The sequence below is a fragment of the Notechis scutatus genome, chromosome 14, assembly GCF_049901735.1.
Source record: "Notechis scutatus isolate UNSWTSFEM ecotype Mainland chromosome 14, rNotScu1.2, whole genome shotgun sequence".
NCBI lineage: Eukaryota > Metazoa > Chordata > Lepidosauria > Squamata > Elapidae > Notechis > Notechis scutatus.
The window spans coordinates 10,685,864-10,703,378 of NC_142022.1; the positions used below are offsets into that span (position 1 = coordinate 10,685,864).

At 55.0% G+C, this 17,515-nt stretch overlaps 3 protein-coding genes across 4 annotated transcripts; 2 read left to right on the forward strand and 1 right to left on the reverse strand.

The window, feature by feature from the left end:
* Positions 1-7,455: 7,455 nt before the first annotated feature.
* Positions 7,456-10,923, forward strand: TIPE2 (TNF alpha induced protein 8 like 2). The gene is given in 3 exon segments (XM_087943351.1): positions 7,456-7,584; positions 10,217-10,317; positions 10,319-10,923. Coding segments are annotated over 2 exon segments (561 nt in total). The 5' UTR covers positions 7,456-7,584; positions 10,217-10,221; the 3' UTR covers positions 10,784-10,923.
* A 1,001-nt stretch (positions 10,924-11,924) lies between these two features.
* On the reverse strand, positions 11,925-14,240 carry LYSMD1 (LysM domain containing 1). Its single transcript, XM_026685994.2, is given in 4 exon segments — positions 11,925-12,239; positions 13,123-13,229; positions 13,231-13,446; positions 13,886-14,240. Coding segments are annotated over 4 exon segments (669 nt in total). The 5' UTR covers positions 14,060-14,240; the 3' UTR covers positions 11,925-12,067.
* Positions 14,241-14,356: 116 nt separating this feature from the next.
* SCNM1 (sodium channel modifier 1) lies at positions 14,357-17,464 on the forward strand. Of its 2 annotated transcripts, none has more exons than XM_026685944.2 (8): positions 14,357-14,979; positions 15,323-15,393; positions 15,515-15,603; positions 15,854-15,951; positions 16,286-16,386; positions 16,485-16,651; positions 16,985-17,153; positions 17,245-17,464. In XM_026685944.2, the coding sequence occupies exons 1-8, from the start codon at positions 14,929-14,931 to the stop codon at positions 17,342-17,344; spliced, it is 846 nt and encodes a 281-aa protein (XP_026541729.2). In that variant the 5' UTR covers positions 14,357-14,928; the 3' UTR covers positions 17,345-17,464. The 2 variants fall into 2 exon arrangements, with proteins under 2 accessions (XP_026541729.2, XP_087799476.1); XM_087943350.1 differs by having other exon boundaries at positions 17,039-17,153.
* The last annotated feature ends 51 nt before the right edge of the window (positions 17,465-17,515 follow it).

Genomic DNA, 17,515 nt, shown 5'->3' on the forward strand with positions numbered 1-17,515 from the left:
CTGTTGCTCGACACCATCCATTGTCACTCCCTTCTTCCGCGATAATTTTTATGCAAATTTTCTCCCGTTGGGCGAACCGGTTCCTGCCCACAAGCCAGGTTTCTAGGGCTCATGAAAGGTGCTGCTTTGTCGCATTTTTAACAGGCCCTGGGCAGGGTGAGGCAAGAGGAATGGGGGTGTCATTGGGTGGGGAAGAGTTCTTCCTGGAAAGCCCCCCCCCAAATAGTGGGGAAGAGCGAAGGCTTTCTGTGAATGCAAGCAGGACAGAGAGAGAGGCAGATGTTGGTTTGTGATTGTGGTTTAATTCCAGCAAGGGAGCGGGGGTGGGGGGGACAGACAGCCCTGGCGACCAAACAGGTTCCCCCAGCAGGTATCTGATCCTCCTCCCCTCCCCTTGTCTCCCTAATCTGGGCCTCCAAAACCTGCCCCATAGTTCTCTCCCAACCTCCGCGCATGACATGCCCAGGCATGGTGCCCCATCGCTTGGCTCCAGCCCACACAGAAAGAAGTCACACAAACACCTGTTGCCACTTCTGGCTCCATTTCCCCAAGACCCAGCCCGGACAGGTGAGCCTCTCTGGCGCACCTTCACACTGGGTGCAAACCGATGCCAGCCAGGGAGGTTTTGCTGCGTTGACCAAGGCTGGCAGGACAGCCCTGCCAAGGAGCAGGGGGTCAGCCCCCCCCCTTCTGGAGAAATGCAGGGGGTCAACTAACCCACCTGGGCTGCTTTGGGGCAGTTCCTCTTTTCTTTTTTCTTTCTTTTCTTTTCTTTTTTATTTCTTTTCTTTTTTCTTCCTTTTCTTTTTTGTTTCTTTTCTTTTCTTTCTTTTGGGCAGGGCTCCCCAAACTTGGCCACTTTAAGACTTGTGGACTTCAACTCTCCGAATTCTGGGAGTTGAAGTCCACAAGTCTTAAAGTGGCCAAGTTTGGGGACCTCTGCTTTAGGGGAATATACTTGGACCCCAAGCTTGGAATTCAACATAAACTTTGACCAGGAATCCAAGTGAATCTTCAACTTTGCTCCAAATGGGTTCCTGTAACTTGGTTCAGTGTTGCCTCTGGATTGGTCCAGGAGGGGCAGTTGGACACCCGACCCCACCCTGGACAAACCCACCCCACCCACCCACCCCCCGTTGCAACTCATTCTGGGTGATATCATTATCATCCCATCCACAGTTTCTTCGCCTTTTGGACAAGCAACTGAGCGAGGAAAACAGCTTTTGAAGCCAGATGCCAGAGAGATGTTCTACTATTTAAAAACAAACCTCTTTCAACTCTAAATATTTGGCTGTTTCAAGAAAAAGGAAAAGCAGGAGGGGAAAAAAGGGGGGAGGAACCAAATCCGGGCAGGAGCTGGTGATAAAAGCCCTGGTTTATTTATCACGGGGTCCCTTGGATGGAGATAATTAAAAAGTTGGCCATCTCCTTCCAGGAATTAACCCTCTCCAAAGTGACAGGGACTCTTTTGCGGGGAACCAGAAATAGAGTCATCAGTGAAAGGGGGCGAGGGGGGAGGAGGGTTGGTGGAGTTCACGGATAATCTCCTTTCATTTTGGGAAGGTTGGGTGTTGGGAGGTCAGCAGGCTAATAGCCCCTTAATAACTCAGAAGCAAAGGGGCAGAGGGGGCACGGGGGGAGGGTCCCTTGACCGCCTGCAGGCAGAAGAGTTGCCCACCCACCTTCTGGTGTTCAGAACCACAATCTCCAAACCATGATGGCTTGAAAACTTGCTTGCTCTGCGGGTGCCAATCTGGTTTGTACCCTTCCTGAATCTCTGGCTTGCTTTGACCACGATACATACAGACCCCGCCCCCCACTTCCCCCTCCCTGATGGGTCAGGTTTGCAATCTGGCTTAGCTGTAAACCATGGTTAGAGGTCGGGGTTTTTTGTTTGTTTTTGCTGGCTTCTGTGACCCAAGGCCGCCTGCAAGCGATCCAAAGGGGAGCCACGTTGGCGTCTGACGTCTCATGAACGTAGCTACTTCCTCACAGCCGATATCCTCTGTTAGTGTTATATGGTGGGGCTCAGATCAGATCTGAGCTCTTGCTGCTGCTGCTGCTGCTGCTCCAAGCTGATTAATACCCAGTTAAGAGCCAAATGCATGGACTTGTTTCCTCGGAATCTTGAGGACTAGCAACTTAACCCCGCAAATCGGAAGTCTGCCGCATTCAGCAGTGCGGGAAGCCTTGGAAGAATTGCGGGGAAAGGGCTTAAGGAAGAAAACAATGTCCGCAGACACACCTTACTTACGGTGTGGCTGCACAATCCCCACCCCGCCCCTCCAGACAATTGTTCAGAGTTCCTTTCGCTGCCGAAGGAGGCACTTTCCTTCCCCCTTGTGTGTCTGTGTGTCAAGAACAATAGCGGCTCTTCCTGCACACCCAGCAATGCTGCAACCTTTTGTCCTTCTCCCCATCCATCACGGCCACACAATTAGAGGCTGCCAGGGTCTGCAGAGGGGGCACCTGGGAGGTCCCGTGGCTTCCTTCCCACCCGTGACACCCTCCTCTCTTCTAAACAAGGACGAGGGTGGAGCGAAAGGAATCCTCTTTATCGCCTTGGAATCACGGCACGAACCGCCCCCTTCGGACCGTTTCATGCTCCAGGCTCTCTAATTGGGAAGGGGGGACACAACAGGCCATCACCGGGAGACCTAAATAGTAATGGAGGATGTGCAGAGTGCAACCACTCACCAGAGGGGGGGGGGTTGCTCTGCTTTCTTCATGGGGGCTGCACCTCAAAATCCAGCCCCGCCAATCCATAATCTTAGCGACATCAAGTGGGATCCAATCTCTATGCGACAAATTCGGGGAGAACCAACGATTTGGGCAGACAGTTTTTATAGGATCTGATTACATTTTGAAATAAGGACAACAGTCCCACCACGCTGGTTGTAAACCACAGCTGGAGGCCCGAAGCCAAGTTGGCTTTGCTAAAATAAGGCACAGAAATGTTTGGGATCGGATACGAAATTAGCAATCTGCCCGTGGGCCAGCCTGTCTTCAGCCTGCTGGAGGAGGGGGTTGGGCTAGAAGACCTCCAAGGTCCCTTCCAGTGCTATTCTGATCAAATATTGAAGAAGGCCTTGGACATCTTCCAACCTGACCAAAAACCAAAATGAACAAAATCAGGGGGGCCCAACCTTGCTTACTTTTAAGACTTGTGGACTTCAACTCCCAGAATTCTCCAGCCAGCCATGCATGGAATTCTGGGAGTTGAAGTCCAGAGGTCTTAAAGTGGCCACGGTTAGACACCCCTGAACTAAGATGGTAAATCTTGCTTGGATCCCACTAAACAAGTTAACTCAACTTTTGCTCTGTTTAGTAAAGAAACACCAGGTTTTTTTTTTCACCGCAGACAAACCCCAGAATCTGGGCGGTGGGTTAATTTTACCTTTCTTGCTGTGGTTCCAGAAGCACACAGTGTGCACCCCCCCCACACACACACACACAGACAAGTCATCCAGGCAACCAGCTGGAAAAACATCCAGTCCCCTGCAGAATTTCCTCTTCCAGCTACTGGGGTGGAAAAGACGCAGATGACTGCAGAGGCAGCCGGTGGAGCCCCCTCCCCTAAAAGCAGATTCTGGCCACAACGATCCCCAGCCGAGGGAACGCACAATAAGCGGTGCTTGTGCCGGAAAAAGGCTGCTGTAAAACTGGGAACGGAGCCGCTGAGCTGCTTTCCAGGCCTTGCAGTTCATTGTTATGTTCTCAACGGCTGCTTCTTATTTATTTATTTTTGCTCTGGGTGCGAGGAAGGAAACGTGTTTGCCAAGGGGGAAACAATGCCACTTTCCTTCCAGGTGGGGAAGCAGGGCCGATGGAAGGAGGGGGCGCTGGGGGTCTGGTCGAGCTGGGCCACCCCTCCAGCCAAACCGGGGTGGAGCGCTTCCAGTTGCACCTGTCCCTGGGGAAAATCTCTTGAACAATAGAAGCAGCAAGACCAAAGACCCAGAGGTCAAGAAAAGTGGACAGCAGGTTTGACCGGAAGGGCCTCTGGTTGACGGCCAGCCTGTCAAAGCCCCAGATGGAAAATTTCCCACCCTGCCTGGGGCTATTTGGACGCCCAACAGCCCTGCAGAGTTGGACAGCATCTCCTCTTGGAGAAGATCCCCCTGGAAGGGCAAGGGATTAAAACCAGGAGGAAGGGGGGAGGGGGAAAACCCCTCCTTCTGGAAAGGAAGCACCACATTGGCTCCATTCTCACGGCGTCCTTGTCTCCTTCCTCCCGAAAGGCTCTTTCCCCAAATTGTCTGAAGAGCTCGGCTGCAGAGGTCCCCGCAGGAGCCAGGATGGGATGGATCAGTTCCTGCAGGGCACAAAGGACCCCAAAGCCCTGGGACGCTTCCTGGGAACATCGGGCATCACTCCAAGGGGCTGGTGGGCCGAGAGAAGGTTGACCTTTCACCCTGACCCTGAATAGATGCCGCAGGGAGACCCCAGCAAGTGAACACCACAGAGGCCGAGCAGAAGGAGGTGTGTTTACAAACCCCTCACATCCTGGACATAAACTGTTTCAACTCCTTCCCTCAAAACGACGCTATACAGAGCCCTGCCCACCAGAACAACCAGACACAAGGGGAGTTTTTCCCCCAAATGCCATCCCTCTGCTAAACAAATAATTCCCTCAATACTGTCCGACTATTTACAAAGTCTGCACTACTATTCTTCTTCTCATCCTTCCTATTACCTATCTCTTTTTCTACTTATGGCCTATAACTTTGTTGCTTGTATCTTTATGATTTATATGGACTCTTTCCTAGTATGATTTGATTGCTTATTGTACCCTGTGACTATCATTAAGTGTTGTACCTCATGATTCTTGATGAATGTGTCTTTTCTTTTATGTACACTGAGAGCATTTGCACCAAGACAAATTACTTGTGTGTCCAACTACACTGGTAGACTGCTCCAGGTAAAGAATTCTAATTCCTAATTCTAAGGAAGGAAGGAAGGAAGGAAGGAAGGAAGGAGGAGCTGGATGGATTCCTTGGGAAAGAAGGAAGGAAGGGTTAGGAAGGAAGGAAGGAAGGAAGGAAGGAAGGAAGGAAGGAAGGAAGGAAGGAAGGAAGGAAGGAAGGAAGGAAGGAAGGAAGGAAGGAGAAGGAAGAAATTAAGAAAAGTTCTGGAAAGTAATAATTGGTCTCAGCTGGAGCCTAATAGCTGGGCATCCCCTCCCCAGCCTGCCGCTCCATAGCTTGAAAGCCTCGCCTTTCCAATTTTGAAACTTTCCACAATTTATTCTGCCTCTTCCCCGCGAGCTGGCGCAGAACGTCACTCTCTGTTTTTATTAAAGTCCCCAAAAGCAATAATTTCTCATAAGATTTTTTGCCTGATCATTTCATGTCCTTGGCCTGTTTCTTCCCCTCCCTTCAGCGCCCCCAATCTCAATTTCTAATTTTCAGAACATGGTTCTCCCGGCGGGCGCTGGGAGGGAAAAATAATGTGAAGGGAAAGGGATTTATTAAAATGCAAATTGGTGGGGTGCTTAAAAAGTTTGGCTTTTTGGCTCTCTCCCTCTTCCCACCCAGAGGAAAAACATCCACACGTTTCGGGACGGAAGCATAGCTGTGCCAGGGTGGCAGGTTAAGAATAGCAACTGGAGATGCCAAAACAGGTGGAGGGGTAGAAGATGTGCCCACCTGGAGAACTTCATAATACGCCCCTGCCAACCACCTGGCAAAACTGAACCATGGGAGGCAGGCAGGATGTGCCCCCTCTGGAAGGATGCCTTGAAGCATGGGCACCGCAGCGGCACACGTTGGCAAGGAACAGGGAATTGGAGGAGGGGGAGTTACGAACCAAACCCCATCGTTCAGGGGCTGATCCATCCTGAGCCCCGTGTTCACCTGGGCAAGCAGGAGACTCTTGTGGCGATGCAATCAAGAGGACTAGAAACTTGAGTCTGCCAAAACAGAATCAGGAAGGGAATAAACAAGGAAGGCAGGGCTGGTGGGTGGGTGGGTGGAGGCGCATTGTTCTTAATTGGTGGGGCTTTTCATCCCTTTCATCAAATTCACCTTTTTAGCTAAGGATTCTTGGTGGAAGAAAAAAACAGATTTTCCCCCCCTCAAAGTGTGGCGAACGCTCCCCTCTGGCGGTCAGCGTTGGGATGGCCCCGTTGTCCCTTTGGCTCCACAATCTAGTTATGGATCCAGGTTGGTTCTGCAAATTTGGAGCTGTTTTTGAACACTCACAACAACCTTGCAAGGCGGGGTGGGGTGGGGAGTTAAGGAACAAGCCCCTCCTGGCCACCCCAGGCTGGCAAGCAGGTCCGATTCCAAGGCTCAGGAAGGCTGAAGCATTAAAAGTGGGCCTGGGGGCTTCTCTGCCCTTGAGGGGGGGGGGGCATCCCAGCTAGCAGTGCCCCCCCATCCTCCATCTTCAAAAGGAGCAGCTGGGGAGGTCTCCTTGTAGAGGCTCACACCCCTTTTCTCACTCCTTGCCACCTCCTTTGAAACAAAGAAATGGGTGTCTCTAGTCCTCAAGATTCTGCTGCCACACCCAGGGCCTCTTCTTAGAAAAACAGAACGTTCAGGTTTCAGCCTTGGCCTTTAAGATTCTGCTTTTCAATTCCTCTGAATTATTTGGGCAGCCTCGTTCAAAGGGAGGGGATGCATTTTATTTCCCCTGCAAGATTCTCAGGGGAAATTGCCCCCCCCCCCCCAAAGCATTTGGGTGCATTTCTCACTTTGAGGGGGTTGGGCAAAATAAGGAACAGCCTCCTGTTCAAGTAGGAAGTGGAGGTTGCTTAATCAGAGGGGGTGTGTGTGTGTTTGTGTGTGTATTTGTGAATGTTCATCTAACAGAAGCAAGGCAAGTTTCTAGACCTTAGGAAGCTGCTCAGATCCCTTCTCTCTCTCTCGTTTTTTGTATCGTTCTACAGTTGAAGGGTTCTGCCTTTGGGGCAGCCCTTAAATTGCCCCCCAACAGGAAGCAGGAAACCAACCCAACCGTGGGCACCTGGGTGTCGATATTGAACATTTGCTTTTAACAGTTGCTGGTTTTAAAAAAAAAAAAAAGCAGATTTTTCTCCCCGGGTGTGTGTGTGTGTGTGTGTGTGTTTCTGTGTTCCAACAGTCGGACTGAAAAACAGGCCTGAATCGTAATCATGATGGCGCAGGCTGCCTCTTGCAAAATCCCACCCCCCCTCTTTTCTCCTCAAAGCCCCCGCACTCACTTCCTTTGTCTGTTGTGGTTTCCTTCCACTCTTCCTCTTTTCAACTTCCGGCTTCAAAGTTTCAGGCTGAGTTGGCAAGCGGAGCCCTCCAAAGCCCCAGCCTGGGCAGGCAGAAGGCCCCCCCCTCCCCAAGTAAATGGGATGGGAGAACGGGGGTGCAACGGGGGTGTACGGCCCCCCTAATTTTGCCCTTGCCTGCTTTCCCGCCCCACCTTGAGAAACCTCTGCCTGCCTCCCTTTCCTTGCCCCATCAAGAACGTTCGAGAGGAGAAGAGGAGAAACAGGCCGGGAAGGGGCCAGATTTTCTGCTGCTGTGTTGCTTTTCGAAAAACCGCATTGCTGACAAGGAGTCCTGAAGCGCTCGAGCATCTGATCCGTTTCAGCCTCTTTGGAAGCAGGTCAGATCTGATTGCTTTGGGGGACACACACACACAGACACACACACACAGACACACACACAATCAGGCCTGAGGGTTAAAATCAGGAGGGGAGGAAATGATGCCGTCCTGGAAATTCAACTCAAAGACCCCTCTGTCCTGGGGTTTCTCTTCCTTGGGCGCAGTTGTAAAGCAAACCCTGAAAACCCCACCTGAAGGGATAGGCATCCTCAGACTCAAACAGCCTTGGGTGGCTCCCGTGAGCGAGCCAAGCTGCACAATCAGGGTTTCAAAGTGAAGAGGGCACAACTATGTTCCTTGGTGGCGTTTTGGGGACTATAAACTAGCAAGGAGGGACCGCTAGCCCTGCTCAAAAACTTTGTTTCTTCTGTCCTTCCTGCCTCTAGTGACGTCAATCCCACCTATACCCCACCCCCCACAAGCAGAGACCCCGTCCAGACGACCTTCACAGGCACAACTGGCAGTCAGAAAGTGCCTGGCATCCCTGAGCCCTGGCATCCCTCCGGGGTCAACTTTGGACCTTCCCGGGACGGCTTTGAAAAGCTCTCCCACTTTCCAGGGAGGCGGGTGGATGCTCCGGGCCTGGAGGGAAACGCCACCTGGCTCGACCGCCTCCAGCCAGGAGGAGAAAGGCGCGGACACGGGTCTGATGCCCAGATGTGCTAACGGAGGCCTGAAACCAGACCTTCCTGGGAAGAGAGCGGCGGCAGAGGTGCGGGGACCCGGGTGGTGACGCCGCGCGCCAAATATGCGGACCGTCCAGTTTGCCCGTCTTGCGCCTGGCGGGAGCTTGGCCGGCTTCTGTCGGCTTCCTCGCTCGGGGGGGGCGCCGAGTTTCACTCGGGCGGGTCAGCTGACGGGGCGGGCTCGCCGCGGGAGGAAGTCTTGGTGGGACCCGAGCGGGGACCTTCCTCCCGCGGCTCTTCCACCGCCCTCGGGGTGCAAAGCCGGCAGGGGCGGCTCGGAGGCGCCAGCAGAACCGCGGGCTCCGGTGAGTGAGCGCTGGGGGGTGGGGGCCGGGCGGGCTTCTGGAGGGGATGGAGCCTCTTCCTTTCCTTGGGGGAAGACGGGGGGGGCTTCATTCGGCTCCCCCTGGGTCGCAACCGGCTCCAGCGCTGAGTCACCCCGGGATGGCGAAAGGCACTTGGGGACGTTTGTCTTGGTTAGAAAGATTTGCGCCAGAAAATGCGCTTCCTTCCCCTAAGCCCGAAGGCGGCGGGGAGAGGCTTCGGTGAGCCTCTGGGCATATGCAAAGCGCGCTCCTTCCTCCCGCCCCCCCTCCAGACGTCCCAGGGCGGGCCTCCCCCCTTCCGCACCCCCTTCCTCCCCTTCAGGGATTCCTGCGCCCGCTTCCCTCCCGGGACGCGCCTCCAAGGGGACCAGCAGCATGCCGGGCGCGCGTGCGACGTTGGCTTCGGTTTCTGGCCCGGGGCGGCACGTGCCGAGCTCCCTCCGCCCCCAGCATCCAGGGACCGCAACTTGGGGCGCTCGGTGGTGGCGGCGGCGGGGGTGCAGCCGCTTTGAAGGCGAGGAGGCGCCCCCTCCGCCTCCGTTCTGGCTTCTTCTTCTTCGGTTCTCGGAGAGGGCTGCCTGCTGGCCGCTGACCAGGGTCTTTGGGGACCCGTCCTCTGCACCTGCCCAGAGGCACCCTTCCCCTCCAAGCCTTCCAGGCAGAGAAAGGAGATTCCCGGAGTCTCTGGAAGAGCAACAGAGAAGACCAGGCTGGGTGGCATCGCTGTTCCCCCCATAAGCTTTACTCCCCCCACCTCTGGCTGGGTCTCCATTTCCTGGCCCTTTTCAGCATTTAAGGGCCAAGGGCCTCCCTGCTTGGAGACCCGAAGAGGCTGCCGGATGCAGCTGAAAGCAGGAAGCCCACTTGGCACCTGGGGGGCGGGGGGAAGAGCCAGGAAATATTTTTTGCTTTAAAAAAAAAAGCAGGCAGGCTCATCAAAGCCACTCCTTGCATGGGGTAAACCCAGCCTTGGATACGGAGAGAGGAAAGGGTCCCCCCTATTCCCCAATATTTCCACCAGGGCAACATTTTCTGGGGCCAACGCAGGACGGGGGGCAAGCTTTGGAGACACACAGGTCTGTTCCCTGGGCGAAAAGGAACAAAGAGCCGAGGGGAAGCCGGAAGGGGAACTGCCTGGTGTACAGAGGAAGTCGAAGCAAACCAGCGGAATTGGCAAATACATATATAAAAAATAATGTGTGTTTTAAAAAGCCACATTTGACTTAGCCTGGCATCCATTTCGGGCTCTCCCTCGAGGTCAAAAACCAGATCTGAGGCAGCAAAGAAACCTGATTTATTTTTTCTAAAAAATAAAATAAGCTGGTTTCCTGCTGCCAATAATAATAATAATAATAATAATAATAATAATAATAATAATAATAATAATAATAATAATAATAATAATAATAATAGTAATAGTAGTAATAGTAATAATAGTAATAGTAATAGTAATAATAGTAATATAATGAGGTCGTGAGGTTTCCTCGTCTTTGTTTGACTGGGTTGGAAATGTCTCCTTGGCTCCAGAGGGTCTCCTGGGGAGCCCCCTCCCCCCATTCTGAGCCTGGAGTTGCGTCCCTCCATCCTCACCCCGGTGCTCCTTCTCTCCCCCCCCCCCAGGCGAGATGGAGGCCTTCAGCTCGCGCAACCTGGCGCTGCAAGCGGAGAAGAAGCTGCTGAGCCGCATGGCCAGCAAGTCCACCATCACCATGTTCATCGATTGAGACCAGCGGGGCCGTGCTGGACGAGCTCTACCGCATCTCCAAGGAGCACACGCAGGACCGGGCGGCCTCCCAGAAGGTCATCAAGGACCTGGTGAAGGTGGCGGTCAAGGTCTCCGTCCTCTTCCGCAACAGCCGCTTCAGCGAGGCCGAGCTGGCGGTGGCCGAGGACTTCAAGCAGAAGCTGCGCCAGGGAGCCATGACGGCCGTCAGCTTCCACCAGGTGGCCTTCACCTTTGAGCAGGCCGTGCTGGGCCGCCTGCTGGAGGAGTGCCGGGACCTGCTGATCCGGCTGGTGGAGAAGCACCTGACCCCCAAGTCCCACGGGCGCATCCGCCACGTCTTCGACCACTTCGCCAACGCCGAACTGCTGGGCCGGCTCTACAGCCCCGGGAGTCCCTTCGAGCCCCACCTGGAGAGGGTCTGCCAGGGGCTCAACCAGCTCATGGACCAAGGGAAGCTGTGACCGGCCCTCCCCACCCAAGCCATGGGGGGAGGGGAGGGGGGTCTCTGGGTCAGCCAACGGAACTCATGGCCACTGGTTCCACGCCTGGGATTTCGGACCTGGGCCTAAAGACTCAGCAGGCTGTGTTTGCAATGGATCAGTGAGGACTAGAAGCTTGGGATGAAAGCGCTTGGCTTCTTCAACTGGAAGGGTCCCTGAATGTGAAAGGGGTCCACTCGATGGACAATTCCTTCTGGCCGGAGGATGTGGGGGGGCCCGGGGTGTTTCACATCTTGGATTGGGGAGGGGGATTGTGGTCAAATTGCTTTCCTTCCTTTTTGCTTCCCCCGGCAAGCAATGCTTGGAAGGTGCCCGTTACAGCGTCTGCGGTGAATTGAATCTCAGAATTGGACCTGCTTTGTGCCCTCAAGGGGACCCCCCTCCTTTCCCTTTGGCTGGAATTGTCTGGAATAAGAGGGAGGGGCTTTTCTGAGCTGCTGGAAATTATCAAAATGGATTCCTAGCTTGGTTTTCAGGGTGGGGGGAAATTCAGGAATGTCCTCCCCCCACCACCACGTCCCCCCCACTCCTTCCTATCTCTGTGTTTGGACTTTTCTCCAGCGTGGAATTTTTGTCTCAGGGAGCCCAAAATCTGAAAATACACTTATTTTGGTTTTTCAAGTGTTTTTCAAGTGTTTTCTGGGGGTGGGGGGGGGGGGAGGGATTCCTGGGGCTGCTGGAGACCCCCAGGGCATTCTCGGGGGTCACTGTCTGTCCAGACGGGCGAGCACAGACAACACAGCCACACCGCCCAATTGGCAAAACCTGCATTTCTTTAATCAGAGGACAGGGGCCACCAATTCCAGCCGAGAAAAATCAAAAGACGGAGGGTTTTTGGGGGGTGGGATGGGATGGGATGGGGGCCTCTATTCAGTATCCTCCCCTCTGGCCCATACTCCACAGCCCTTCCCAGGAATCTGCCCTCCGGCACGCTCAGGATGGACCCAAACAGCTGGGGGGCAGAGGGAGGAGGCACAGGGGTGGGACCGTTCCTTCCCCCAAGAAGCAGTTGGGGCAATAAATATTGGGGGGCAACAAAGCTAGGGACCCACTTGGGTGCCCATCATCCTGGCTGGCTGGCGGGGGGCACCGGGGAGGGCAGGGTGTCCAAGGGAAGCAGAACTGAAACCGGAGCAGGCGAGGAGGTGGGGCCCCTCAGCTCCAGGGGCCATTTTAGGTGGCATCTGTTCTTCCCCACAGCGGGGGGGTTTCAGGGTGATGCCAACGGAGGCCTTTTTGGGGGTCTCAGAGCTTGAAGATCTCGTCCTCCTGGTCGAGCAGAGCATCAGCACGGGCGATCCGGGTGAGGGGTACGGGCCCCAGGACTGCCCGCTGTTGGGCCCGGGGCGAAGGCTCACCCTGGTAGGAGCTGGAGGAGGAAGGCGTGGGGCTCATCCCGGCTGCCTCCCCAAAAATCCTGCAGGGGGGAAGGGAGAGAGAGAGAGAGAGAGAGAGGGGGATGACGCGGGGGGTGCCAGGGGAGACAAGCACCTGGCCTCGTTTCTTTGCCTGCCATTCCAAGAAAACTTCCTTTCGCTGCAATGGAGGAACTCGAGCGAAACAGACGCTGAGCCTCCAGAACGAGGGGCAGTCTACCCCCAGGCCAAGCCGCATCCATTAGCAGCCTTATTCGACGTCTGGATTCTTTCCATTGTTTCTAAGGCCAGAGTCACTTCTTGAGACGGGAATTAGAAATTAGACCAAATATATCAGATAAAAATGAAAATTCAAAGTGGGGCTGGGAGGGAAAGAGAGGAAGCTGTTGACATTTCCGCACCAGCGGTTTTAAGCCTCTGCCACCCTTGTTACCTGTCTTTTGTAAGAATTGAAAAAGCACAAACACACAGACACACACACACACCACTTTCTGAGAGAATCTGGAGGCCGTTCAGAGCAAGGGCGCCCCCTGGTGGCCCACACAGAGGCCTGGACAATGTTTAATGGAAGTTGAGTCTCACAAACATCTCCTGCCTGGAACGTTAATAATATTCTGCTGGCCTGGCATTACCTGGTGGTGCCTCATCCACGCCGGACTTGGGTCTTAACTGCTTTTTTAGGTAGCGAACATAATAAAAAGCTACGATTTTCTTCCCCCGAGCAGACACTTCCACACTTCTGCCTCCATCCAGAGAAGAAAAGGACTCAAATGATTCATTCCCCAATGCAGCTTGGCTCACTTGCACCAAGCTACCTAATGCAGCACTCCATGCAAACCGCCTGGGCCTGCACTGCCTCCATGTAGACCCTCCCCCATTAATCTCTGCTCCTGCAATACCCCATCCCTCCAACCCCTCACTCACCCGCTCTCCCCTTCCCGCAGCTTCTTGGCGGCCGCTTGCTTGGATCGTCGGATCTCGGAATCCAATTTGAAGAGGAAATCGGCAGCCGAGAGGTCATGTTTGGGGACAGGAGCCCCCCGAAGAGCCGTTCTTCCGGGGCTGCTTCTGCTTTTTGGTCGACTCGGGCCGGAGGGCCTCCCCTCCCTCCTCCTCCTCCTCCTCCTTCTCCAAGTCCAGTCCATTGGACAAAGCCTTGGGCTTGGTCGGCACTGGGATCAATAGAGTCTTTTTGAGGAAGATGGAGTCGTTGGTGTACATCCGGTTGGCCCTCTTGATCTGCTCCGTCTGGAAAAGGAACGGGGAAGGAGAGCAAAACAAGGCGCTAGTCCTCATTGCTCAAGAGGGCAGGCCCAACGCCCACTGGCCTTCCCTGTGCCAAATGTTGGGTTCAAAGAGCATTTCCCGGGTGTCCGTTGGCTGATCTGAGGGACAACGTTTTTGGGAGAGGTTCTGCACAGGCTTTAGTGCTGTGGCTTATGGGAGTTGTGGCTAAACGCTTGCAGATTTGGGGATCTAAGTGGAAGCCCCCAGCTGGGGAGGCCTTGAAGGATCGGGCGGCTGCAATAAGGAGGCAGCCTATCTTAGAAGGGGGAGGAGAGGGGGCTCTGCCTGCCCCTTGCAGATCCGGCGGGCTCCCCTTCTGGAAAGGCACTCTGTGCATGCTCAGAGGCTGCCGCCTTCCCCCCCCCGCCCAGCCCGTGTCCGCCCCACCCCCTTTGCTCACCGTCACCCCGTACATGACGGCCAGGCCCTGCAAAGTGTCCCCGGGGCGCAGCTGGTGCTCCAGCCGCCGTTCGCGCACGGGCGAGCTGACCAGGCTGCCGTAGGACCGCGCCCGGCTCCCCCGCAGCAGCCCGGCGGCCCCCGGAGACCCCCGCCCGGAGGGGGAGGAGGCCATCCCGCCAGGCCGGCTCCGAGGAGGGAGGGAGGGAAGGACGCTGCTGCCCCGCTGCCCGCCGCCGCCGCCCTCGCCCTCCTCCGGGGCATCTCAGCAGGCGCCCCGGCCAGGGCCGGCGAAGAGCGGGCGGGCGACCCCATGGCGACCCCCGAGGCTGCTCCGGCGGACAGTTGAACCGGAGACCCCCGACACCCTCTCGGCCCCGCCCTCTCGGCCAGCTGATCGGCCGCAAAGGCTGCTGGGCCTTGTGGTCCTGGCTCCTCCCCTCCAATAAGATCCAGTTTTTAGCCGCCACCCCCCCGGGACAAACTACATGGCCCATGCTGCCCCCCTGGCAAAGGAGGATGGGGGCTGTAGTCCTCCTTTCTTTTCAGTTAAGGCCTCATCCATCCCAATTGAGGAGCTTTTTCCCCTTGCAGCGTTGAAAGAGAATTTCACCATCTTTTATTATTATTATTATTATGGGTGATTTTGCAGGATTTCCGACCTCTTTTTTTCTGCAACGGCCGAAGCCAACCAAACTTTTTTTTATTTTTATTTTTCTTATATTTTATCCATGTATTCATAATTATGTTTTTACTTCTACCTATTATCTTGGAAGCAATTGACAAACCAAATAAAATAAAATAAACATAAACTTCCCGCGGGGCCTGCCGGGAAACGGAGTCCTTCGCCTGCAGGCCGCAGAGAAAGAGAAGGCCGGCGCGCCCCCTGCCGTCGGCCGGGAGGCGCGTCCTGATTGGCGGAGCGGGGAAGGGCTCGTCCAGCCCGCTGCCTGCTGGGAAATGTAGTCCGGTCGTCTCTCCGGGAAGAAAAGCCTTCGCCTCTGCCAGGCGGGGGCAGCGGTGGGGTTTTTTTTTTGGGGGAGCATGTCCTTCAAGCGGGAGGGCGACGACCCCAGCCAGCTGCAGGTGCTCAAGGTGAGGAGGGGGCGTCTGGGGGCATGGCTGGGGGTCATTCTGCCCGGGGTCCCCCGTCCTTTGCTGGCAGCTCTTTGCTGCTCCATGTCCAGGCGGTGCCGGAGCATGTGCAGAGTGCAGGCCAGCGCAGATTGCTCCTGAGGATTGCAGCCAGAAGATGAGGGTTGTAGTCCAGCATCCAGGAAAGCCACCATTACCGGGGGAGGGGGCCTGGGCTAAGAGAAGGGGGCCTCGCCCTCTTCCATTCATCCCCCCTTCCTCCCCTCCCTCTCCTCCCCCCTCCCCCATGCTTCTGCAAACAACCTGACCTGTTGGACTTCCACCTGCTTTGCTCCCTATCCAGAAACGGAGGGTGGCAGAGCTTCTGGCCAATTATATCCCCGAGGACGAAGCTTTGCTGCTGCGCGATGGCAGGTGAGGTCTTGCTTGGGGGCTCGGCCCCAAGTGCGGATCCTGAGCCTGCTCTGCGCTCGAGGTTGGAGGGGGGTTGCAAAGGCTTCCTCTCCGTCCCCACTTCCCTCCCTCCCTTTTCTAGGTATTCCTGCACCGTCTGCTTCCACAGGCCGGTTTTCGACACTCTGGACATGCTCACCATTCACCGTTCTGGGAAGAAACACTTAGCCGGTAAGGATCCCCCCGGCCTCCAGCTAATTTCAGCATCCCCCCTCCACTCTGCAACCAGCGTAAAGACCTAGCCCAGTGAGGCTCTCCGCCAAATCGGCTTGCATGTGTTTACAAGCCGCGGAGTCGGAGAGCTTCATCCCATTTTACAGACGGGGAAGACGGAGGCCCTGAGATTTTGCCTCCTCCAGATGGCTTAAAAGTCCGGCTGCTGAGCATGGGGGCTTTTTGGGGGGCACTCTCTCCATCGCAGGTTTGCAGAGGTTTTACGGGAAGAAGGTCTCTCTCGAGAACGAAATTCAGAAGCGTCATCACCAGGCGTACCTGGAGGCGGAAGAAAATGGCACCCAGGTAGATCCTGCTGGGCTCTGATCCGCTGCTCTTTCCCACAGGGTGCACTTCTTTAAAAAATAAGTCCTTTATTCCGAAATAAATGCTTGGCGTGGAGGGAGCCTTAGAATCGCCACTGAGAACTTAGCACAGAGGTCCCTAAACATGGCCCCTTTAAGACTGGTGGACTTCAACTCCCAGAATTCTCCAGCCAGCTATGCTATGCTATGCTATGCTATGCTGGCTGGAGAATTCTGGGAGTTGAAGTCCACCAGTCTTAAAGGGGCCATGTTTAGGGACCCCTGACTTAGTAGGTTAAATTAAAACCCCTCCAGATTCTGGCTTTGTTTCCTAGGCGGCTCAGGGCCCAGCCCCCTTGCTTGCCCAAACGAGGAAGATTACCCAGAATGCCTTGCTGAAAACGGTGCCTTACAACAGCTGCTGCCGCTCCAAAAGGTGAGACCCACGTCTGGAAAAGGCCAGCCGCTGGTTCTCTGCTCTCTCTGCCAGGAAGGTCAGTTAATATGAAAGCCTGGGTCTCTGATTTGGTGCAGGAACGAGGCCAGTGCCAGCACTTCCGGGCCGAGTGCCAGCTTCAGAGCAGCCGAGACCCCCGCGATGCCCAAGCCCTCCGGTTCTGACTCGGTGGACAAAGAGCGGCAGGTCGAAGAGGAAGGGAGCCCCTCTGCCTGTTTGTCCAGCTGCAGACGTGGAGCAGGAGGTCAGAAGCCGTTTTGAGATCTTGTCAGTAAGCCCAGACACCGAATGCGCAGAGAATGGCGGCCCACCTCGCAGGGAGCGTAAACCCTAACCCTGGGAAAGGAGGGTTAGCCAGGGAAGTGTCGAGGACAGGAAGGGGGAATGTAAGACGTGAATCTTGTTTAGGTCCAAGAAGCAGCATTGTGCATGAAAGGTGGCTTAAACGTGGCTTATTGCCCTATAGCCACCCAGAGTCTCTGGATACCAGATGGGGGCAAATAAACTTCATGATCAGTCAATAAACAAAGCCCCCGTTGGCTCCACCTGCACAACCAACTGCCTTTGCTGTCCACAGGGATGTCGCCCACGAGCAAAGCTAAGTCATTTTCACAGTCCTTCTTCCTCACAAAGCCTCGAGAGAAGAAGTTTGCCCGTCAAGGAAAGGGGCGCAAGACACGGAAATCACCTGAGCCCAACGATCCGGAGAAGCGACGCACTTTGGAGCATTACCTGAAGCTGAAAAGGTAACTCCAGAGAAGAGACCCTGGGTGAGGGGCTGCTTATACTAGTCTGGAGTCTCCTTCCTTCAGCCAAATTTCCTTCCTTTTCTCACAGTTCGGGGTGGATCCAGGACGGGTCTGGCAAATGGGTCAAAGACGAGAATGCGGAGTTCGATACGGATGAGGAGGAGCCCCCAATGCTGCCCCCATCCTGATGGCGGACAGAAAGCCCCCCACCCTCCCCTGGCCATGCCTTGGAAGAGTGCCAGGAAGACCCGGAAACCTGGAATTAAATTAAATGCACTTTTGGCCCAGACCCTGGGCGTTGGAAGCAACCTTTTGCCACCTTTGTGTGTTGTCTTTTGGTGGTACGATTGTTCAGGGTT